This window comes from Colobus angolensis, unplaced genomic scaffold, assembly GCF_000951035.1.
Source record: "Colobus angolensis palliatus isolate OR3802 unplaced genomic scaffold, Cang.pa_1.0 Scaffold211, whole genome shotgun sequence".
Taxonomy (NCBI): domain Eukaryota; kingdom Metazoa; phylum Chordata; class Mammalia; order Primates; family Cercopithecidae; genus Colobus; species Colobus angolensis.
This window is the reverse complement of record NW_012115278.1, coordinates 4,362,099-4,387,241: the sequence shown is the minus strand read 5'-3', so window position 1 is coordinate 4,387,241 and position 25,143 is coordinate 4,362,099. Positions and strand designations below refer to the sequence as shown.

At 44.0% G+C, this 25,143-nt stretch overlaps 1 protein-coding gene across 2 annotated transcripts in view; it reads left to right on the top strand.

Moving 5' to 3' along the window:
* The window catches only part of TUBGCP5 (tubulin, gamma complex associated protein 5), a 46,500-nt gene that overhangs the window by 16,131 nt on the left and 5,226 nt on the right, over positions 1-25,143 (top strand). Inside the window, exons 9-22 of one of the 2 annotated variants that reach the window (XM_011942884.1) lie at positions 414-507; positions 1,304-1,550; positions 3,350-3,552; positions 5,599-5,714; positions 7,218-7,486; positions 14,420-14,618; positions 15,619-15,807; positions 16,560-16,742; positions 19,067-19,151; positions 19,251-19,371; positions 19,824-20,002; positions 21,222-21,347; positions 22,267-22,355; positions 24,475-24,575. In XM_011942884.1, coding sequence (XP_011798274.1) covers positions 414-507; positions 1,304-1,550; positions 3,350-3,552; positions 5,599-5,714; positions 7,218-7,486; positions 14,420-14,618; positions 15,619-15,807; positions 16,560-16,742; positions 19,067-19,151; positions 19,251-19,371; positions 19,824-20,002; positions 21,222-21,347; positions 22,267-22,355; positions 24,475-24,575 — 2,201 coding nt within the window. Of the gene's footprint in view, positions 1-413; positions 508-1,303; positions 1,551-3,349; positions 3,553-5,598; positions 5,715-7,217; positions 7,487-14,419; positions 14,619-15,618; positions 15,808-16,559; positions 16,743-19,066; positions 19,152-19,250; positions 19,372-19,823; positions 20,003-21,221; positions 21,348-22,266; positions 22,356-24,474; positions 24,871-25,143 lie in introns of those variants that run through there. The other variant, XM_011942883.1, reaches the window with a different exon arrangement.

The window sequence follows — 25,143 nt, the reverse complement described above, 5'->3', positions numbered from 1 at the left end:
GACCTTTTTGTCCCCTAATTCTGAATATTTAATAAAAATTTCCTGAGGTGGGGCATGGTGGCTCACACCTGTAGTCCCAGCACTGTGGGAGGCCAAGGTGGGTGGATCACTTGAGCTTAGGAGTTCAAGACCAGCCTGGGCAACATGGTAAAACCCCATCTCTACATAAAATGCAAAAAGTAGTCAGGCATGGTGACATGCACCTGTAGTCCCAGCTACTGGGGAGGCTGAGGCTGCAGAATCACTGGAATCCGGGAGCTTGTGGCTGCGGTGAGCCGTGATCATGCTGCTGCACTCCAGCCTGGGTGGGTGACAAAGTGAGACCCTGTCAAAAAAACAAATGCCCTGGGCATAGTGTCATGAATATTTTTCTAGACTTAAAGTACACTCGTCTTTTTTTCGTCTCATTTCAGGTTACTTTCAGGAGTGAAAAAGCTCTTTATATTTCAGTTGATAGATGGGAAGGTAACTGTGAGAAACAATATTATAGTAACTCATTTAACACATGTAAGTTATTTGTATTTATGGTAATTTAAGAAATAGGATTTATGTAAACTGTGATAATTTTAGAACATTTTACAATATTAAAATTACTATTGAAATCATTCTTGCTTCCTCACATGGAAAAAAAAGTTTTAAATATTTAATATCCAGAAAGAAACATTGAGTTGTGCATCTTTTTTTTTTTTTTTTTGAGACGGAGTCTCGCTCTGTCACCCAGGCTGGAATGCAATGGCATGATCTCCGCTCACTGCAAGCTCTGCCTCCCGGGTTCAAGCCATTCTCCTGCCTCAGCCTCCCAAGTAGCTGGGACTACAGGTGCCGCCACCAGGCCCGGCTAATTTTTGGCATTTTTAGTAGAGACGGTAGTTCACTATGTTGGCCAGGCTGGTCTCGAACTCCTGATCTCATGATCCGCCTGCCTCGGCCTCCAAAAGTGCTGGGATTATAGGCGTGAGCCACCACGCCTGGCTGGACATATTTAATTTCAATTTGCATTTTGTGCTTTTAATTCTGTCATTCTGTATTGTGAAAGTTATATACTGTGATTTTTTTTTGCTTTAAGTATATTTACCTTATGTATGTTTTTTAAAAATATAAGCCATAATTCTCTAGTCTATTGAAATTATTGCTCTTTTTCCTTTGCGTATAAACCTAAATATTAATCATTTTATTACTTTGTGTTCTACTAAACATACTGTTTAAAACAGTTGCAAAGGAAATATTTTACAGCGAGAGGGAAATGAATTTGAAAGTTTACAGAAGACCACCTTTGAGTAATTGCAGTTTGCTTCTGTTATAGAGCTGTTTACGATCTGTGCTGGAACAAATAGCAGCATATGGCCAGGTTGTGTTTCGACTCCAGGAGTTCATTGATGAAGTCATGGGACACAGTTCCGAGAGCATGCTGCCTGGAAGTGGGTCTGTTCCTAAGAAGTCAACTGAAGCTCCCTTTAGAACCTATCAGGCTTTCATGTGGGCCCTGTACAAATATTTCATTAGTTTCAAAGAGGAACTTGCAGAAATTGAGAAGTGCATCATCAATAATGGTATTAAATGTTCTTCATCTTTACTCGTGCTACACATAACTTATAATTTGAATGCCATTTAGATTTTTCATTATGTAAGATTGAAAGTTGCCTAGCATATAAGTAGTTCTCGTGAAATGCTTCATTTTTAAAATTGTATTTTTAAATCATTCGTATCTCTAAAAATCAAAAATCTACAGAGGATTTAGAGTAAAGAATCTAGATTATTCTTCCTGCACCAGTACTCCAGCCAGTCAGTTCTCCTCTCCAGAGACAGCCAGGTCCTCAGCTTCTTATGCATCCTTCCAGAAAGAGTTTCAACATACACAAGCAGTGCATATACATATACGCATACCTAGCAGTCATTACACTGCTCTCTTCAAATTTTTCTGATTTAAAATTTAAGGATAATACCACACAAATGTGAAGAGCTTCTATTTTCCTTTTTACAGATTGAGTGTTTCATCATATGGTTGTATCATAGCCCAGTCCCCTTAATGGATTTAGGTTCTTCCCAGGCTTTCGCTATTGTTAGCAGTGCTGCGGTGATAATCACTTCTACATATCCGTATCGTACACAGGCAGTGAGTTATCTGTAGGGTAGGTTCTTTTTTTTTTTTTTGAAATGAAGTCTCCCTCTGTCACCCAAGCTGGAGTGCAGTGGTGGGATCTCAGCTCACTGCAAGCTCTGCCTCCTGGGTTCAAGCGATTATCCCGCCTCAGTCTCCCGAGTAACTGTGATTACAAGTACCTGCCACCATCCCTAGCTGATTTTTGTATTTTCAGTAGAGACAGTCTTTCACCATGTTGACCAGGCTGGCCTCTAACTCCTGGCCTTAGGTGATCTGCCCACCTTGGCCTCCCAAAATGCTGGGATTACAGGTGTTAGCTGGGATTAGACCGCATCCCACCATGTGGGGTAGGTTCTTACAAATGGAATTGCTGGGTCATGTGTGATTTTCCTAAGTTCTGTCACTTTATGGGGAGGTGCAGGTAAATAGATTTATACTCTTGTGAGCCATGTAGATGAATACGTGTTTCCTCACACTCTTGCCATCTGTGTGTTATCAGAGGTTTTGGTCTTCACCAGTATGACAGCTGTAAAATAGCAAGCCGTGTAGCTTTTTTCCCCTTAACTTTTATTTTGAACTACCACAAAAAATGGTACAGAGAGGCCCTGTGTTCCCATGACCTTGCTTTCCCCAGTGGGAAAACCTCATGTAGTGATAGTACATGATCAAAACTAGGAAACTGACATTGGCACAGCACATTAGCCAAACTGCAGACCTGACACGGCTTCAACAGCATTGCAGGAACTTGCTTTGAGCAGGGGTGGGTGTGGTATCTTCGTGTATGGTTCCGGGTCTTTTTATCACCTGTCTAGCTCCACATGGCCACTTCCATGTTAAGGTCACAGCAGTGCCATCGCTTCGCAGGAGCTTGCTTGTGCAGCCCTTTGTAGGCACAGCCTCCCTCACCCCTCACTGTAACATCAGCCCATTGGAGGTGTTTTGTTTTACCTAGCGTAATTTTTAAAGTACGGTCAAGTGACTTTTTGTATGTTCTAGAATCAGTCATCTTTCCTTTTCTGTGGACTTTCAGTTCCTTTGTATGTTAGTTTTCTGCTGAGTTTTCTTTTTCTCCGTGACTTGCAGGAGTTCTTCCTTCGGGAAATTAGGTCCTTGTGATGTGAGATCAAAATCCACCATCCTCCATTTTGCCCTGCCCGTCCATAGGCCTGGCGTTTTGCCAGCATTTATGTCACGTTTTAGATGCGTGTATTTTTCTTGCTATTGAGTTTGATTTGTTGAAATTTGCAGATGCTACAATAACTCTTGCAATAGTGGTGGACAAGTTGGCACCTCGGTTGGCTCAGCTCAAGGTTCTGCACAAAGTGTTTAGTACTGGAGTAGCAGAAGTTCCACCTGATACTCGAAATGTTGTCCGGGCCTCTCACCTGCTCAACACCCTGTACAAGGCCATTCTTGAATATGACAATGTTGGAGAAGCCTCTGAGCAAACCGTATGTGAGACTTCTGCCTAAAGTGTGTGACTCCATTCTGCACAGCAGAGGAGTGGTAGACAGCTGATCGTAGTTCTTTGTGAAATGATACTCGAATGGTGACTCGTTGGACAGTTCAGAGTTTTTAAATTGGCTTCCAAATTTGAGGCTGTAGGAAACTGGCTTTTCAGCTCTACTTGCCAAGATCCTCAAAAGGATGAGGCAAGGACAAAACAAGATGTGAGAAATACCTACCTGATGTGTATAGATATTTAGAATAACACTTTCTTACATAAAAACTAACATGTAACATTATGTGAGATATCTGAAGTAGACACAGTCACAGAAACAAAGTGGAGTGCTGGTTACCAAGGGCTGGGGCACGGGGAGCTGTTGTTTAATGGGTACAGAGTTTCAGTTTTACAACATGAAAAAGCTCTGGAGATTTGTCACAATTAAAACCTCTAAACTTAAAAATGGCGAGGGTCAAGCACGGTGACTCACGCCTGTAATCCCAACACTTTGGGAGGCCGAGGCGGGAGGATTGCTTGAGCCCAGGAGTTTGAGACTTGCCTGGGCAACATAGTGAGACCCTGTCTTTAAAAATAAGTTAAAATTTCAAAAAATACATAGTTAAGATGATAAATTTTATGTTACATAAAGCCTCCCAAAGTGCTGGGACTACAGGCGTAAGCCACGCGTCCAGCCAATACTGCATTTCAGTAAAAAGGAGGTTGATTTTCTCTCAGCACTGCCATTTTTGTACTCTGAGAACTAGTGGAAGGAAGGAATTTCATCATTCTTTTTTTTTGTTTGTTTTGAGACGGAGTCTCACTGTTGCCCAGGCTGGAGTCCATGGTGCAATCTTGGCTCACTGCAGCCTCCACCTCCTGCGTTCAAGCGATTCTTCTGCCTCAGCCCCCCGAGTAGCTGGGACTACAGGTGCACATCAACATGCCCAGTTAGTTTTTGGGGTTTTTTTTGTTTTTTGTTTGAGATGGAGTCTCGCCCTGTCGCCCAGGCTGGAGTGCAATGGCGTAATCTTGGCTCACTGCAACCTCCGCCTTCTGGGTTCAAACTATTCTCCTGCCTCAGCCTCCTGAGTAACTGGGATTACAGGCACCTGCCACCATGCCCATCTAATTTTTGTATTTTTAATAGAGACGGGGTTTCACCATTTTGGCCGGGCTTGGTCTTGAACTCCTGATCTCCTGATCTGCCCACCTAGGCCTCCCAAAGTGCTGGGATTACAGGCATGAGCCACCACGCCCAGCTGTATTTTTTTTTAATAGAGACAGTGTTTCACCATATTGGCCGGGCTGGTCTCAAACTCCTGACCTTGTGATCTGCCCGCCTCACCCTCCCAAAGTGCTGGCATTACAGGCATGAGCCACCATGCCCAGCCAGTTTCCTCAATCTTAATGGACGCTTTGCTAGTAATAGGGTTTCGCTAGGGAAACTTTGTTCGCTTGCCTGGGCTGTCTCAGGATAACACCTGCTGCCTCTGTGTCATTTTCACTCTCAAGTTTCCCAGTCTGCACTACAAACAATATGATCATCCCATATTTAGGTGAGCTTTTCTTTTCTTTTTTTTTTTTTTTTTTTTTGAGACAGAGTGGCACTCTGTCGCCAGGCTGGAGTGTAGTGGCGGGATCTTGGCTCACTGCAACCTCCGCCAGCCAGATTCAAGTGATTCTTCTGCCTCAGCCTCCTGAGTAGCTAGTACTACAGGCGCACGTCACCATGCCCAGCTAATTTTTGTATTTTTAATAGAGGGGGGGTTTCACCATGTTGGCCAGGATGGTCTCAATCTCTTACCTCAGGTGATCTGCCACCTCTACCTCCCGAAGTGCTGGGATCACAGGCATGAGCCACCGTGCCCGGCATTTAGGTGAGTTTTTCATAAGGATTTTATAGTGTATGTTTTTGGATTTTTAATTTATTTGTGCCCCCAAAAAACGCAGAAATCCGATCACTTTTTTAAAGGCATTTCAGAAATGTTTAAACCTCCTTTTAGTCTAGTGACCAGGGAACCCCGAGAGCTGACCGTGCACCTCTCTGCCTCAGGTCTCCCTGCTGTTCTCTCTCTGGGTGGAAACGGTACGGCCTTACCTGCAGACGGTGGACGAGTGGATCGTGCATGGGCACCTGTGGGATGGCGCCAGGGAGTTCATCATCCAGAGGTGAGCTGCAGCAGAGCACAGGATCACTGGGGGCTGCCATCACCAGTTTCCTCCCTGTGAAAATCGAATGCTTTCGTTAGTTTCAAACGGTACTGAGGGTGCACAGTTCACATCACAGAACTTGTCGTCATCTAGGCAAGTTGTATTTCACTTTTATGGAAGATGTCAGTGATACCAGCTGATTAAAAATATCTTTGTCCAAGTTTTGTCACTCCACAACTTTTCTTAAGCAAACTGTATTTTTGGATGATAGTATATTTATGGCAAGCTAGTAAACACTGCTTCCCATAAAATGAGTTTAGATGATATTAGATGGTTTGAGCTATTTTCATTGTAAATTAGGTAAAGAGATACAGAAAATTATAAAATATGCCTCTAATACATTTATTTCTCTGAATTATCTACTGATTTTTTACCTTAGTATAATATTTAACAAAACAATTAAGGAAAATCTTAATCCATTTATGACAGTTTCCCTTCAGTTAATTGATTTTTCTGAATGGAATCATATAAACAATGTAGAGCTATTTGTACTCTTTTAACCCAATTTTAAATTATGCGGTATATTTAGATATAGGATTTCTATTGATAGCTATCCATTGAACTCATCAGGAAGGATAATTTTAAGTTCTTAGTGTTCTGGAAGGGTAGCAATATGTATGCAATGCTCACATAAGTGAACTGACCCTTCCTTCAACTCAGTCTCTTGTCTGTCACTGTGTTCTGATTCGTCAATCTCATGTGAGGATTTTTGTGACAAGTGGGACTCTGACTGTTCTTCTAGAGTGATGATTGACCATCATTTTATTGTTAAAAGTAGTCCAGTTAAGAATCTTTGTAGGGAAAATGGTAGAGAAGTCTGCAAATTAGTTTCACAGGAGATGGTAAATGGGTAAACTTTTATTCTACTTCTAAAGAGGACCAAATTAGTCATATTTTAAATAATTTCAATTCAAAAAACTATTTCTGCTTACTTAAATCTTACTTATACCATTCCAAGTATTTATTCCCTTTTCTCTTTAAACTGAGCTGAGATTAAAATTGCCCCATTTTGCCTAAAGATTGCTTCCATTTACTAATAATTAATATTATATTTTGTAATGTCTGGACAACAAACTAGAACAAGTATGCTGTTTTTAAGGAAGAGAAATAAGAGTTTAAAATTCTTTTGAGCCGGGCGCGGTGGCTCACGCCTGTAATTCCAGCACTTTGGGAGGCCGAGACGGGCGGATCACGAGGTCAGGAGATCGAGACCATCCTGGCTAACACGGTGAAACCCCGTCTCTACTAAAAATACAAAAAACTAGCCGGGCGAGGTGGCGAGAGCCTGTAGTCCCAGCTACTCGGGAGGCTGAGGCAGGAGAATGGCGTGAACCCGGGAGGCGGAGCTTGCAGTGAGCTGAGATCCGGCCACTGCACTCCAGCCTGGGTGACAGAGCGAGACTCAAAAAAAAAAAATAATAAAATAAAAAATAAAAATAAAATTCTTTTGAATCTCTTTAGAAACAAAAATGTTCCAGTCAATCACAGAGACTTCTGGTATGCAACTTACACGCTATATAGTGTATCAGAAAAGACAGAAAATGAAGAAAAAATGAGTGATAATGCTAGTGCGAGTTCCGGCAGTGACCAGGGGCCCTCCAGCAGGCAGCACACCATGGTGTCCTTCCTCAAACCTGTCCTGAAGCAGATCATAATGGCTGGCAAGTCGATGCAGCTGCTGAAGAACCTGCGGTGTGCGGAGAGCACCACCTGCCAGGCAGGAGCCAGAGGTACCTGTTCTGTCTTCCTGTGTGTCCCTCGGTGTTGGGACACCTGACCCTACTCGCTCTTGTCATCCTGATACCTAATTATTTTGTAGTTTGCAAGTCATCGAATCCTCTTATGTCAGTGGTAGTTATCATCATGGTTGAATTAATAATCATGCTGCTCTTGATTTTTTAAAAGACTGTCTTCATTGAAAACTTTCAGTGCTGTGTTTGAAAAGGCAGTGACGATAAGTTCCATATGGATTTTCCTCACTCCGGATTCCTTAGGACTGGAACTTTAAAAAGTAATTCCCGGCCATTTCTTTTCTTATTTTTATAAATTGACATGATAATTGTACATATTTTTGGGGTACATAGTGATGTTTTGATACATATACAGTGATCAGATCAGGATAATTAGCATTTCCATCATCTCAAACATTAACTACTTCTTTATGTTGGGGACATTCAGTATCCTCCTCTTTGCTGTGTGCAACTCTATAATACATTATTAACTACCATCATCCCATAGTGATACAGAGCACTGGAACTACTCCTTCCAGCTAGCTGTGTGTGTCCTTTAACAAATATCTTCCTCTTCCTCCCTTCCCCCTACAAAATCCAGCATCTGGTATCCTGCTCTGTTTTTTACTAATATGAGGTCAACATTTTTTAGCTACCACATGAGTGAGAACATGCAGTGTTTAACTTTCTGTTCCTGGCTTGTTTCACTTAACGTAATGTCCACCATTTCCATCAGTGTTGCTGCAAACAGCAAGATTCATTCTTTTTTATCTTTGAGATATATATATATGCAGATGTGTGTGCACCACAGTTTTTTTACCCATTCGTCTGTTGTTTGGCAGCTAGGTTGGTTCCGTATGTTGGCTGTGTGAATACTGCTGCAGTAAACATGGGCTGCAGATGTCTCTCTGATGTCCTGATTTCCTTTCCTTTGGATAAATGCCCACTAGTGGGATTGCTATATCATATATTAGTTCTATTTGTAGTTTTTTGAGGAACCTCCAAACTGTTCTCCATAGTGTCTGTACTAGTTTATATTCCCACCAACATTGTGTAAGAGTTCCCTTTTCTCCACATCCTCACTAACATTTGTTATTTTTTGTTTTTGTGATAAATAGCCATCCTGACTGGGTGAAATGATAACTCATTGTGGTTTTGATTTGCATTTTCCCTAATAACTAGTGATGCTAAGCATTTTTTCATCTATTTCTGGGCCATTTGTATGACTTCTTTGGAGAAATGTCTGTTGAGATCATTTGTTCCCCGCCCCCCCTTTTTTTTTCTGAGGCAGGGTTTTACTCCCATCACCCAGGCTGGAGTGCAGTGGTGCATTCTGGCTACTGCAAGCTCTGCCTCCCTGGCTCAAGTGATTCTCCTGCCTCAGCCTCCTGAGTAGCTGGGATTACAGGTACCCGCCACCACACCTGGCTAATTTTTTGTGTTTTAGTAGAGATGGGGTTTCACCATGTTGGCCGGGTTGATCTCAAACTCCTGAACTCAGGTGATCCACCCGCCTTGGCCTCCCAAAGTGCTGGGATTACAGGCGTGAACCACCATGCCCTGCCTCATTCATTGAATTCTTTCACTATAAAATTTGCTTGTGTGTTAAACATTTGTTTCTGTTGAATTTCTCATTCAAATCATTCTTTTCCTGATTTTGTTGAATGTTTATTTGTACTCTCTTGTATCTCACTGAGTCTCCTTAAGATTTTAATTCTGAATTATTTTTCCAGCATTTCCTATATCATTGTAGTCTCTTACTGGAGAATTACTGGTTTTCTTGGGAGGTGTCATGTTTCTTTGCTTTTTCATGTTTGATGTATTTCTACATTTATTTCTACACATCTGGTGGGAAAGTCACCTTTTCCAATTTTATGGAGTATGTTTTGTAAAGAGTTATTCATATGAATGGGTCTTGGGGATGGGTTCAGTGGGATGCATTGGCCTTGGTTCTGGATGAATGCAGTAGTGTAGTCTCTATGTACTTTCTTCAGTTGTAATCCACTTTAGTGATGTTTGCAAGTGCCTCAGTGGCCTACACTGAGGGGGTTTGTGGCAACAGTGGCACAACTGGCCGGGCGTGGTGGCTCATGCCTGTAATCCCAGCACTTTTTTTCTTTCTTTTTTTTTTTTTGAGACAGAGTCTTGCTCTGTTACCCAGGCTGGAGTGCAGTGGCATGCTCTCAGCTCACTGCAAGCTCTGCCTCCTGGGTTCAAGTGATTCTCTTGCCTCAGCCTCCTGAGTAGATGGGATTACAGGCATGTGCCACCATGCCTGACTCACTTTTCTATTTTTAGTAGAGATGGGATTTTATCACGTTGGTCAGCCTGGTCTCGAACTCGTAACCTCAAGCAATCCACCCGCCTTGACCTCCCAAAGTGTTGGGATTACAGGCGTGAGCCACCACGCCTGGCCAATCCCAGTACTTTTGGAGGCCAAGGCAGGTGGATTACTTGAGGCCTATTTCTCAGGCCCAGGGACGTGGGTACAGGCCTGCTTGGTAGCCTGGGTGCATGTCTGCCTGGACAGTTCAAGGGGTTCTTTTTCAGTCCTGGGACATGGTCACATGGCTTATTGACAGCCCTAGGTATGTATCTGCCAGTGGCAGCCCAGGAGGCTGCTTCTGAGGCCCAGCATGCGGGTGGAAAGCTGCTCTGCTGGCCTGAGGGTGTCTTTACTGGGGGTGGTCTTCAAGGTTCTTTCTCAGGTTTGGTATATGGGTGCCAGCTGGCTCAGAACATGCCTACCAAGGGCAGACCACAGGGCTGTTTGCAGGCCTAGTATGCAGGCCTGTGGCTGCTCAGCTGACCTGGGGTCGTGACTCACAGGTGCTGCCTCTGGGGCTTCTTAAGCAATGGATGCAGCGCAAGGCTGCTCAAGAAGCCTAGGTACATGCCTGCCAGGGCAGCCTCTGAAACTGTTTCTCAGACCCTGAATGCTGGCCCAGGGCCACTGGGTAGGCCCCGGGCCTGTCTGCAAGGGGTTGGTGCTAGGGGGCTGTTTCTCAGTTCCTGAGCACAGGTCTGTAACTGCTCCACCAACCTGGAGGCATGTCGGCTGGTAGGAAGCTCAGGGGCCTGTTCCCACCCTCTAGAGATGGCACAGCAATTCGGCCAGCTCAGCGGTGGGTTCGGTCTCTCAGGGCTGCCAGACTGTTCCTCTGGCTGGAAGTGCAGTGGCAGGGGCTGGTTTTCCTGCTGTGCGGGACGAGCATCAGAGCTGATCCTGGGCCCAGGCTCCACATAGCTGGGGTGGTGGTGTTCAACCACCCCTTTGGCCTTGGTGGAATGAGGATGGAGCCCTAGTGGCTGGGGTGCAGGAGAGGTGCAGTGGCTACTGGCCCAGAGGAGGGTGTGCTCCAGAGATGGCTCTGGTCTTTATTTATTTATTTATTTATTTTTGAGACAGAGTCTTGCGCTTTCGCCCAGGCTGGAGTGCAGTGGCACAATCCCGGCTCACTGCAAGCTCTGCTTCCTGGGTTCACGCCATTCTCCTGCCCCAGCCTCCCGAGTAGCTGGGACTACAGGTGCCCGCCACCATGCCCAGCTAATTTTTTGTATTTTTTTAGTGGAGATGGGATTTCACTGTGTTAGCCAGGATGGTCTCAATCTCCTAACCTTGTGATCCACCCGCCTCGGCCTCCCAGAGTGCTGGGATTACAGGTGTGAGCCACCGTGCCCAGCCCTAGCTCTGGTCTTAAGATGGTGCTGTGCTGCAACAGCTTAGCTCAAAGGGGTGGGTGGGGAAGGCACACCTTGTGCCCCTAACCCAGGGCAAGGCAGCTGCGTGAATTGCCAGCAGCCTCCAAACTGGGCTCAGAGCTCGTGGGAAGTGTGGAATCCTCCTGTAGTAAGGGCTGTAGGTATTTGTGGGGGCTGGTGGGTTTCTTCTGCTTACCCTTACCCAACGATGGGAAGTCCTTCTTAACTCCAGACCAGCCTGATCTGCGAAGGAAAGATGGGGCTGCAGAGGCTGTAAGCCTCCACACTGCCCTCCTGGGCCTCCAGTCACCAGCACTGTCACACTCCCCCACTGCACTCCAGCACTCGCCCTTCAATTCCAGTCAGATCTTTTTTTTTTTTTGAGACGGAGTCTTGCTCTGTCACCCAGGCTGTAGTGCAGTGGTGCGATCGCGGCTCACTGCAAGCTCCACCTCCCGGGTTCATGCCATTTTCCTGCCTCAGCCTCCCCAGCAGCTGGGACTACAGGTGCCTGCTGCCACACCCGGCTAATTTTTTTGTATTTTTAATAGAGACGGGGTTTCGCCGTGTTAGCCAGGATGGTCTCGATCTCCTGACCTCGTGACCCACACGCCTTGGCCTCCCAGAGTGTTGGGATTACAGGTGTGAGCCACCGGCCCTGGCCTCCAGTCAGGTCTTAACTGTTGATTCGTTGCTTTGGTCCTATCTTGCTGTTGGGGAGGCGCACCAGGTGTCTCCAGGTAGCCGCCTTGCCAGCATCACTCCCTCTGGCATTTTATTTTATTTTATTTATTATTTTTTTTGAGACCAAGTCTCACTCTGTTCCCCAGGCTGGAGTGCAGTGGCATGATCTCACCGCAACCTCTGCCTCCTAAGTTCAAGTGATTTCTTGTGCCTCAGCTTCCCCAGTAGCTGGGACTACAGGCATGAGCCACCATGCCCAGCTAATTTTTGTATTTTTAGTAGAGATGGGGTTTCACCATGTTGGCCAGGCTGGTCTCAAACTTTGATTTCAGGTGATCCACCTGCCTTTTAAAGTGCTGGGATTACAGGTGTGAGCCACGACGCCCAACCCTTCTGGCATTTCTTAATGCAGTGCAGCGTTAGTCCTTGAGGACCATGAACCGTGGCTGATAAGAATTTCTTTATGAGCAGTTCAAACTCGATCATAAATTTCAAGAAAATGATACAATTTAATATATTCAAAGTTTTATCCTGTAATCCCAGCACTTTGGGAGGCTGAGGCAGACAGATCTCAAGGTCAGGAGATTGAGACCATCCCGGCCAACATGGTGAAACCCTATCTCTACTAAAAATACAGAAATTAGCTGGGCATGGTGGTGCATGCCTATAATTCCCTGCTACTCAGGAGGCTGAGGCAGGAGAATCGCTTGAACCAGGGCATCGGAGAGTGAGCCAAGATCGCACCACTGCACTCCAGTCTGGTGACAGAGTGAGACTCGGTCTCAAAAAAAAAAAAAAGTTTTATCAACTGACTTAAAAGACTTGGAAGGGCCGGGCGCGGTGGCTCACGCCTGTAATCCCAGCACTTTGGGAGGCCGAGATGGGCGGATCATGAGGTCAGGAGATCAAGACCATCCTGGCTAACATGGTGAAACCCCGTCTCTACTAAAAATACAAAAATTAGCCGGGCGTGATGGCGGGCAGCTGTGGTCCCAGCTACTCCGGAGGCTGAGGCAGGAGAATGGCGTGAACCTGGGAGGTGGAGCTTGCAGTGAGTGGAGATCGCGCCACTGCACTCCAGCCTGGGCGACAGAGCAAGCCTCTGTTTCAAAAAAAAAAAAAAACTTGGAAGATAAAGATGTGACCTTATTTATACATCTCAGTCATCTGAGTGTTATATTAAATATATTATTGTATCTACTTGAAATAAGTAGATGCAACACTTATTTTCACTTTGTGAAGTATTTCCTTCTTATATAATGAGCTTACCAGGGCCACTGTCAGAAGTGTTTTTTCCAGTGAGACTGTGACTCTTACCAGTGTTACCGTAGTGTTATGCGGTACCGTAGGAACTTTCAAGTGTTCTGATTAGGATCTTATACTCTGTTCAGAAAAAAAAATTAGCTTATACGTTGTAATTGTATGAACTTTGCAGCTATTTTTTGTTTTTGTTTTTTTTTTTTTTTTGAGACGAAGTCTTGCTCTGTCGTCCGGGCTGGAGTGCAGTGGCCGGATCTCAGCTCACTGCAAGCTCTGCCTCCCGGGTTTACGCCATTCTCCTGCCTCAGCCTCCGGAGTAGCTGGGACTACAGGCGCCCGCCACCTCGCCCGGCTAGTTTTTTGTATTTTTAGTAGAGACGGGGTTTCACAGTGTTAGCCAGGATGGTCTCGATCTCCTGACCTCGTGATCTGCCCGTCTCGGCCTCCCACAGTGCTGGGATTACAGGCTTGAGCCACCGCGCCCGGCCTGCAGTTGTTTAACAGAGAATATAAAAATGTTGAGTTTTGCCACACTGTAAAAGTAAAGAAACAGGGATAGACCTTCGTAGAAGAAAGGGAAATTTTTTTTTTTTTTTGGAGGCCAAGTGTCACATCTATTGCCCAAACTGGACTGGACTGCAATGACTTGATCTTGGCTCATTGCAACCTTCACCTCCCAGTGCTCAAGCGATTCTCGTGCCTCAGCCTCCCAAGTAGCTGGGACCACAGGCACATGCCACTGCACTCACCTAATTTTTTGTAAAGCTGGGATTTCACCGTGTTGCCCAGGCTGGTCTCAAACTCCTGAGCGTAAGTGAACCACCCACCTCAGCCTCCTAAAGTGCTGGGATTACAGGCATGAGCCGCCGCACCCAGACATGATATTATTTAATATTTCTTGGGCCAGGCACGGTGGCTTACACCTATTATCCCAGTGCTTTGGGAGGCCAAGGTGGGCGGATCACTTGAGGTCAGGAGTTTGAGACCAGCCTTACCAACATGGTGAAACCCTGTCTCAACTTAAAAAAAAAAAAAAAAATGCAAAATTAGCTGGGCATGATGGCACATGCCTGTAATCCCAGCTTCTTGGGAAGCTGAGGCAGGAGAATTGCTTGAACCCAGGAGGCGGAGGTTGCAGTGAGCCAGGGTCACACCATTGCGCTCCAGCCTGGGCAACAAGAGCGAAACTCTTGTCTCGAAATATATATATATATATATATTTTGTTACTTAATGTTAATGTGATTAAACAGAACATAGTTCACCTTACGTATTTCTTTATGTTTTAGATGCAGAAAGAAAAAGTTTATACACTCTCTTTCTGGAATCTGTACAGTCCCGTCTTCGACATGGAGAAGATCCCACTCCACAGGTTCTTACCGAGCAACAGGCAACCAAGGAGAATCTAATGAAGATGCAGTCCATTGCTGAAAGGCATCTTGAACTGGATGATGTTCATGATCCACTGCTTGCCATTAACTTTGCAAGGTGATCCACACCCACAAGGTTATCAGGAATTGAAATGGCATAATTGGTGCGATGTTTGCTAACTGTTTATTTCTGGCAGGTAGGGCTTTCCAGGCCTAAAAACAAAAACGCTTGTAGGCTATCCTTTCTTTTTGTTTGTTTGTTCTTGTTTTTCTTTTCGTTTGAGACAGAGCCTCACTCTGTCACCCAGGCTGGAGTGTAGTGGCGTGATCTTGGCTCACTGCAACCTTCGCCTCGCAGGTTAAGCAATTCTCGTACCTCAGCCTCCCAAGTACCTGGGACTATAGGCATGTGCCACCATGTCCAGCCAATTTTTGTATTTTTAGTAGAGACAGGGTTTCGCCATGTTGGCCAGGCTCATCTCAAACTCCTGACCTCAGGTGATCTGCCCACCTCGGCCTCCCAAATTGCTGGGATTACAGGTGTGAGCCACTGCGCCTTGCCTATCCTTTATAACAAGCAGAATGCAAGATGTTGTGCCTGCCTGTTTCAGGTGTATAGTTTGGATTCCATGTTGTTTGTGGAAGTCTGCAGACTTGACCCTGCCACCATGTGGTACCACTTTTGTCTGTGTCCTCGGGTCCCTGGAAGTGTCATCATTTACCCAGAATATGCTGAAACTCTGGGCTATGAGTGGGCCCTCGACACCCATTGAGTCAGGGTCCCCATTGGCGTATAGTATGTCCTGGGCTTAAGCTGCTTTTCTGCACTTAGTCCATTAGAGTAAGTCATTAATACCCACATAGTTCCGGGTTGTCTGACGGCCAGCATTTGCTATGTCCAGCCCTCATCGCTAGGAAGACCAGCTCTAGTACCTGAGCCTAAGGCAGTGGCAACTTCAAGAGACTGGTTCACTCAAAGGATATTTTTGGGAGAAAGATTTTTCTCTTTTTGTAGTAGTTGGCGACTTCAAGACTAAAGGTAAAAATGGGACTTTAGGGTTTTAAGAGAATTCTGTTGACAGCAGCTCATAAAAAGAAGACACATTTTTATCTTGAAGGATGTATTTGGAGCAGAGTGACTTTCACGAGAAGTTTGCTGGTGGTGATGTATGTGTGGATAGATCATCGGAATCTGTGACATGCCAGACTTTTGAGTTAACGCTGAGATCCTGCCTCTATCCTCATATTGACAAGCAGTATCTAGATTGCTGTGGAAATCTCATGCAAACTCTAAAAAAAGATTTCAGGTAAAAGAGTAATTTAATTTTGGAAGTAGTAAATAGTTGATTATACTTGAACAGTTGAGATTATTTTAAAATCTATTTCAATTCAGTTTTTATTAGAGTAGGAAATGGATATGCAGTAAACAATTTTTTAAGATAAATCAATTGACCATCAATATTTTCTTAACTATGTTGTGAAACTTAATTCTGTGTTTCTGAGAATCTTTCCCAAAACAAATACAGAAAAAGTTTTTACAAAAATTACAAAGTTTGATATCAGAATGAAAAAGACTGAATTACTTAGTGATAGATGACTAGTTCTTGAAACTATGGCGTATCCATAAATATGGTGTATACATACCCACATATGAACTTTGTAAAGTTCATAAAAATTATGGCAATTTAAAAGCAGGATATGTAATATGGTAGGAACTAGGTTTTCTTAACGCGTAGAAAAGACAGGAAAGAAACATTCCAAAAATTAAATATTGATGGAAATTCACCATAAATGATGGGATTTGGATTTTTTTGGTTAACATTTTTGTGACTGCCCAATTTTCTATCATTTAGTTATAGAAGATAACCTTTGTGATGATGAAAACCTATGCTGTTTTTATTATTGGAACAAGTGTAATAGGTGTTAATATTTCTAATTTTAGTAAATGTAGAATGTAAACTTGTTTCACTAAAAACAGGGTACAAAACCTGGTGTTGATCCGGAATCCTGTCTTATGAACACCAGAGATCTTTGTGTCACTCGTTTTCTCTCCGTGCAGGTTGGTAGAATACTTGCAAGCCATGAGAAATTTTTTCTTAATGGAAGGAGGAGATACCATGTATGACTTCTACACATCCATTTTTGATAAAATAAGAGAAAAGGAAACGTGGCAGAATGTGTCTTTTCTTAATGTCCAACTCCAAGAAGCAGTAGGACAGCGTTATCCTGAAGATAGTTCACGGTAAAATATGGAAGCCACCTTTATTTAAATTAGTATAACATGAACTATGTGCCAATAAGTCTTCTATGAATTACACAGATTATTTTATCCTCAGACTATTCCTATGAGTTTTACTAATATTATTTTACTTATTAGAAAATGGAGGCCAGCCACGGTGGCTCATACCTGTAATCCCAGCACTTTGGGAGGCAGAGGCGGTGGATCACCTGAGGTCAGGAGTTCCAGACCAGCCTAGCCAACATGGTGAAACTCCATCTCTACTAAAAATACAAAAAGCATGGTGGCAGGCACCTGGAATCCTGGCTACTTGGGAGGCTGACGCAGGAGAATCGCTTGAACCTGGGAGGCAGAGGTTGCAATGAACCAAGATGCCACTGCACTTCAGCCTGGGCGACAAGAATGAGACTCCATTTTAAAAAAAAGAAAATTGAGGCAGAGGCTAGCTAAGTGAGTCTCCCACTAAACAAGAAAAGACGTTGAGATGCCACCATATGGCCAGGTGCAGTGGCTCATGCCAGTAATCCTAGCACTTTGGGAGGCCGAGTTGGGAGGATTGCTAGAGCTCAGGAGTTTGCAACCAGTCTGGGCAACATAGTGGGACCTCGTCCCTCCAAAAAAAGGACAAAGTTGCTACCATACAGCCTGTCAGGGTCTGATGGCCTCCTTCACATGGCTGGAGCCAGTGCTTCCTCTCTCTCAGCTCCCACATGTGAGGTTTATCAGTCCTGCCTCCTAGAGAATGCCCCTGACATCGCAGAACTGGCTCAGACCTCCCCGATGGCCTCTGTCACTCTCAGCCTCACTCCCTTCCACCAAAACAGACTTGACCCTCACCAGAGTGACCTCAGACCACCAGCAGTGACTTCCACCACTCATGCGTGTGCTCCCCGTGGGTGCCTCCTAACAAATGGACTAAGCTTTGTCTCAGAAGGGAGAAAGCTATTTACTGTCTGGCTCCGTTTTCCCAGCCTCATGTCCTGCACACATACACACCACGTTCTCTCTCCTATCTCACTTTGCATTTCAGGGATTTCAGAATATTTCTGGTGTCTGCATGTGCTGTCCTCCCACCTCCCTGTGACATACTCTCCAATTCTTGGGCCCGGCAGAGGTCTGCTCACTCCTACATCTTCATGTGCTACACTGGGCTGGGAGTCCCTGGAGGGAAGAGAGATTGGCTTTCTATTGCCTGCTTAGTGCAGCAGCTAACTTAGTATTGATATTTGGTAGATGCCTGCTAAGCACTGAGTGAATGCATACATACCAGGCCATTAAGAGCTAAAAATTCTTTTTTTTGAGATGGAGTCTCGCTTTGTCGCCCAGGCTGGAGTGCAGTGGTGCGATCTCGGCTCACTGCAAGCTTCGCCTCCAGGGTTCAGGCCATTCTCCTGCCTCAGCCTCTTGAGTAGCTGGGACTACTGGCTCCTGCCACCATGCCTGGCTAATTTTTTGTATTTTTACTACAGATGGAGTTTCACTGTGTTAGCTAGGATGGTCTCGATCCGACCTCGTGATCCACCTGCCTCGGCCTCACAAAGTGCTGGGATTACAGGTGTGAGCCACCGCGCCTGGCCAAAAGCTAAAAATTCTGACTAGTGCCTGTGTCATGATCACCCAGTTCATAATCACACTGCCCTTTGACATCTCTGGATTGGAAGTTCACTCCCCACTTTAAACCTTCATATGCATCCAGGCATCCCCTCTTAGTACCTCTGTGACTGTGGAAGAGGACATCATTTCTCAGGAACCACTGATGAGACTATTTTGAGGATTAAATGAGCTAAGGATACATAATAGTACCTGGCACTTGGACATTTTCACGTCCATGTTAGATGCTTGCTTTCCCCTATGAGTCACATTCAAACCTGTCTCAGGAACTCGCGGATGAAGCACTGCACAACACCTCTGGTGTAGAAGCGGATGGGCTCTCAAAGCAATACTCTCACCGCATGCCCGGCTCCCTCGAGCTGTTCTGCTCGTCCTCCCCTGCCCACCCCCAACCTCAGCAGAGGCCTCATCTTCCCAGCCATTGCCTGAAGTTTACTGTCTTCCTCAGCTTCATCTTTTTTCTGATTACTGCCATTGTTGTGTCCCTTCTACAACTAAACTCATTATGTAAAAGCTATCCCCTCTCTGTTATTTCTAAATCCAAATTTCAGCTCAGGAATATATGTTAGAAAAGATACATTTGTTGGAATGTTTGCATTTCTTTTATGAAATGCAGTATCTTTTGGGGAATATTATGTAAATGCTAATTATTTTAAAAGAGCATTTTTGTGTGACATAGTGCTTTCACAAACTAAAACTGAAATTTCTTTCTTTAGTCTGTCTATATCTTTTGAAAATGTTGACACAGCTAAGAAGAAACTGCCTGTTCATATCTTAGATGGTCTGACCCTCAGCTACAAGGTATATGCTTATATTCTTTGTATGAACAGTGTTTTCTACTGAAATTAAAACATGCAAGTAATTGGTTATTTCTGTTCTAATTGTGTTTTTGTTTAATAGGTCCCATGGCCCGTGGACATTGTTATAAGTTTGGAATGTCAAAAAATTTATAATCAAGTGTTTCTTCTCTTACTGCAAATAAAGTGGGCAAAATATAGTCTGGATGTTTTACTTTTTGGTGGTAAGATTTGTTTTCAGCAGATAAATTGTAATTTAATTTAATTTTAGCCCTTAATAAAAGAGGTTGGTGGGGAAGGGAAGCATATGGAGATCTGGAAAAAAGAAAAAAAAGAGGTTGGTGGTTGTCAATCATTTTTTATGTGTATAGAAATGCCAAAATGGTGCGTATTCTAGCAGTGGGTTTACGGATGTTAAATACCTGAAAGAAAGATCAGGAAGTTGTATGTACAGTTGATCTGAAATACAACAACTTGATTAGGAAAAGTGATACAGGGAACTTTTCCCACTGCACCTTCCAGAGGCACCGAGGTTCGGTTCCTGCCACCCCTGCCAGTGCTTTCTGTGGTGCCAGGGCCACATCCCTCCGAGTTTCTGCCAAAAACAGGCATCGTGGTGCAGTGGGGCTTGAGTTGATGCTCTTTCTGTCCACTTTGTTCTTCCAATCTTTTATAGAACTGGTTAGTACTGCGGAAAAACCACGTCTTCAAGAAGGCCTTGTACGTGAACAAGACACAGTTGCTCAGTTCGGACCACAAAAAGAACCAGTAAGACAGCAGATTCATCGCATGTTCCTCTTAAGAGTGAAGCTCATGCATTTCGTGAACAGCTTGCACAACTACATCATGACCAGGGTTTGTGCCTCTCCCATCTGCTTCAGTTCTATCGCCTTACCTATACAGTTGTTCATAGAGAATTACTCATAATGTGTTTATAAATACAAAATGCCTACAGACTGTGAAAACGGGACATGTAGCAAATTTGATCATAAAATAACATGGCAGTGGGAGGAATGTTTTTGTAATTATACCGGAATATGTGTATCCAGAGACCGCTGTCCCTCCTGTCCAGCAGCCCCTGGGGACAGGCACAGCTGGGGACAGGCACAGCCACAGCCCCTCTTCTGGAATTGCCTTCAGAACGGGCCATGTAGTCCTTTAGTGTTCAATAGTGATGACAGCTGTCCCTAGAAAATGGCTCCAATGTTTAATAACAGCCAAAATCCACTGTGGTGTTTGGGAGGAAGATGCAGCCAGGTTATAGACTTTTTTCTTAAAAACAAGAGGTAACTCACTACAAAGTAAATGAAACTTTTTCTGGTACATCTAATAGCCAGTTCTAGAGGAAGTTTGAAAGAAGGGTTCAGAAATTGGAACAAGAGCGGTGTTATTAGAGGACAGTATGCATTTGGGGTTTGAATTGTTGTTTAGACCTGTTTATACCTGGTCTGTGAGTTCTGAAACCCACCTTGCTTTGGTGAAGTGAGCCACTGAAGCCTGTGTTTTGGACAGGAAGGCTGTGGCAGAGGGGCTCCATGTTTCCCCTGACTGCATTACTGACCTTCACAAGGTTGGCCTTCATTAAGCGCCTAATTGTTAAGAGTAAATGATAAGAGTTTAAGTTTTTTCTTAGTTTGTTTTTTATTTGAAGTATGCTTATACTCATTGTAGAGAAAGATCAGTGTATGAGGAAAGGAACTTAAGAAATAAATTCACTGTAATTATTTGTGTACAAGTAACACATTTACTTGATTTTTTTTTTTTTTATCAGTGTGTCTTATATACAGTTTAATGTACTTGCCCCTTCCTGCCAGGGAATCTGTTAGTCCAGACTTTGGCGTTCACTCATTCACTGTGCAAGTGGGTGTCCTACAGGACTAACCCCCACCATCCTCTGGATCAGAACGCCAGCGTATCCAGCCAGCCTTTGCAGATGGTACTTTACGGAACTTTCTAGATTGTGATTATTGAAGGAAGAATTTGAGAGGAGTAGAAGAGCTTAGTAAAGAAGATTTGTGTGCAGCACACAAGTCCTCAAGGCTGCTGATTAAGCTTTTTATCTTTCTCTTCCAAGATTCTCCACAGTACAGGGCTGGAGTTTCAACATCAAGTCGAGGAAGCCAAGGATTTAGATCAGTTGATTAAAATTCACTATAGGTATCTGTCAACCATCCATGACCGGTGTCTGCTGAGAGAAAAGGTACATGAGATGTCTCTTGCAGTTGTGGCCCCTGCTGGGCGAGTGGCGCTGTCTGCCTGCTTTGGAATTTTATGGTGATTAAGCTTCTATCCTGTAGAATAGTCTTTGAGGAAGAACCAGATCAAATGAGGTTACAAACAAATGCCCCAGGCCAGCCACAGTGGCTCATGCCTATAATCCCAGCACTTTGGGAAACTGAGGCAGGCAGATCTTATGAGGTCAAGAGTTCAAGACCAGCCTGGGCAACATAGGAAGACTCTGTCTTTACAAAAAATTAAAAAGATGAGCAGACATGGTGGTGTACACCTGGAGGCCCAGCTACTTGCGAGGCTGAGGCGGGAGCATCGTTTGAGGCCAGTAGTTTGAAGCTGCAGTGAACTGTGATCACACCACTGCACTCTGCACTCCAGCTTGGGTAACAGAGCAAGACCTTGTCTCAAAAAAAAACAAGGAGGAGTGCCCTGTTCACAGAAATTGTATCTAAGAGCAACATGAGAACCGTGTTTGATAGTCAGCACTCACTCTGCGTTACTCTTGGATTCAGTTGGAAAATCATGTCTGCAGTTAACAGTATGTCCACTTCACATGAATAGACAGAATTCCGTCATGTTAAAACCATTGGAATTCTTTATCCTAGTTTCATTGGTGAATTTAAATGGGCATCCCAGGAAAAGGTCTTAACAGTTTGTTCTGTTGGTTTGGCTCTACTGCTAATACCGCCTGTATGTTCCATTCAGTGAATGCATGTGCCTGTTCCCAAGTGGGCATGGTTCAGAGCCTAGTATACCCTTCCATATACATAGAAGGCAGTCTCGGTGGTGAGGAGCTTTTTCTGTGGTTCATTTAAAATAGGTGAAAGTGCTGGTATCAGTGTCCAAACCTAGTTACACAGTTTGTGTTCTGCGACTTTGGTCTCCAGGTCAGCTTTGTGAAAGAAGCTATCATGAAGGTGTTGAACTTGGCCCTCATGTTTGCAGATGGTTGGCAGGCAGGCCTGGGCGCTTGGCGGTAAGTATGTGACTTCTGAAGCATCTGCGCTCTAACCATTTCAGCTTCAGCTTCCCTTTTTTTAGGGACAGCGTCTTCCCAGCCTCTCAGGAGGCTGAGAGAGGAGGATTGCTTGACCCCAGGAGTTCAAGACCAGCCTGGGCAACAAAGCAAGACCCAGAGTTTAAAAAAAAAGAAGTGCAAGTCTTTTGTAAGAAGTAAAACATTTTTAAAACTCTGAGGTCTTCTAACTGAACAGGCAAACATTTTTAGATTACACTCATGTTATATTGTGTAGGTTTTGTTAATGTTTATCGTGGACACCTTCAAACAGAAGTGGCAAGGACAGTTGTGAACGCCGTGCTGGCACCTGCTTCGGCTGTGCCAGTGAGGACAGCTCTGTCATGTCTGTGCCCACCTCCCCCGTCACACTTGCTGAATTATTTTAAACCGAATTCTGGACATCATGCTAGACTGTTCTCCAAAGTTGTATTTTGGATAAGCTCTGAAAGATACTGTATTTTGAGTGTTCGTTATTCACACACATCACATAGGCAAGTGCACTGAATCAAGGGACAGTGGATGCAGGAGCAGTTCCCTCCAGCACTGCCATCCTCTACTGTGAACCCCACTGTACAGCTCAGTATTTTGTTACCTGTCCTGTTTGTGAAGTCAGTGCCACAGTAGTTCTGCTATTACTACCATGAAAGAAAAGCACATGTTTGGTTGACTGGTTTGTTACAATGATAGCCTGTACTTACTCCGTGTCAGTAAGGAGGTAAGAGTTCATTTGAGTGCTAATATAATTGAAAATCTCCTCTTGGCTGTACTCTGAATCTAGAAACTAAGATAGTAGATGAAGCCATCCTTGCAGGGATGGAAATAGAAGTCTTACTTGCTTTATATTGCTGACTCAAATGGTGTTGTGGCTGTGTTTTGAAAGGAATCTTTATCTTTAAAGTATACATTTATACTTATGAAATATTCATGACTGCAGTGCTCTGATGTCTCCAGTTTATTTCCGAATACTGTGGTGGAGCTGTGGCGGTGTAAGCTTGGCACCTGGGTGGCACCCGCCATGGCTGGGCAGTGGGCCATGGAAGCCCCTTACGAAGTTCTCTCTTACATGTGTTTGATATTTCTCTTAAAAAAAAAAGAAAGGCTGGGCGCAGTGGCGGCTCACGCCTGTAATCCCAGCACTGTGGGAGGCCAAGATAGGCAGATCTCCTGAGGTCAGGAGTTCGAGACCAGCCTGACCAACATGGAAAAACTCCGTCTTTCCTAAAAATACAAAATTAGCCAGGCATGGTGGTGCATGCCTGTAATCCCAGCTACTCGGGAGGCTAAGGCAAGAGAATCACTTAAACCAAGGAAGGCGGAGGTTGTGGTGTCGTGAGCCAAGATCACTACATTGCACTCCAGCCTGGGCAACAAGAGTGAAACTCTGTCTCAAAAAAAAAAAAAAAAAAAAGGCAGCTGGGCCGGACTCTGTGACTCACAACTGTAATCCCAGCACTTTGGGAGGCCAAGGAGGGCAGATCAATTGAGGTCAGGAGTTCGAGACCAGACTGACCAACATGGCGAAACCCCGTCTCTACTAAAAATACAAAAATTAGCCAGGCGTGGTAGTGGGCATCTGTAATTCCAGCTACTCAGGAGGCTAAGGCAGGAGAATTGCTTGAACTCAGGAGGTGGATTGTGCCACTGCACTTCAACATGGGCGACAGAGCAAGACTCCATCTCAAAAAAAAAAGGCTTTTTAATAATAATTTCAAATTTTAAGGTTTATTATATCCTTAATGTATTCTTTATTACAAAGAGAACGTATGCTTGTAAACAATAAAAACAGAACTGTTTAAAGGAAAAGGGAGTGTCTTTGGTCCTCCTAGTTCCAGAACTAGATACTATCTGGAAACAGCACAGCACAGCTTTATATCCTAATGAACCTTCCTTTGAAACACTTTAACATTTTTTATTTTAAAGTAGGGTAGGACACTATGTGTTTTATTTTATAATCTTTAGATTTAGGATTTTAAATCATTAAACCAAAACACATTTGAAATTACTCCACAGATAATCTTGAAGCCTACATATAAACCCCCAATGCCCTCACTTAATTGAAATTTACTTTTATTCCTAGAATGGAATCTATAGAGAAAATGGAGTCTGATTTTAAAAACTGCCATATGTTTCTTGTAACCATTTTAAACAAAGCCGTCTGTAGAGGATCCTTTCCCCATTGTGAGTATATCATGTTAAAATGTTCTACCTCTGCATTTTCTTGTAACTAAGAGTATGTGTCATTGTTTTGTTACTGATCCCATGAAGAATTAGAATTTCTCACCATTTCAAAACTGAAAAATCCCTTAGCAGTTGTCCCATGCTTTGAATTGCTTTTAAGCATTACAGTGAGGGTGAGTGCATGTGGAATATTTGTAAGCCTGAGGATCTTACTTTCTGGTATGCCATTTTTTACAACCCATTTCTAAAACTCCTATTAAATAAAGTCGATGGCAGAATAGATTTCTGTCACACTCCACTATTATGTAGTTTTTGTAACTTTCTTTTCAAAAGCTAGACTTCTTAAAAATTTTTTTAGGAATTTAAAGCTCCTGGCCTGGTGCGGTGGCTTACGCCTGTAATCCCAGCACTTTGGGAGGCTGAGTCAGGAGTTGGGAGAACAGCCTGGCCGACATGGCAAAACCCTGTCTCTACTAAAAATACAAAAATTAGCTGGACATGGTGGCACATGCCTGAAATCTCAGCTACACAGCAGGCTGAGGCAGGAGAATTGCTTGAACCCTGGGGG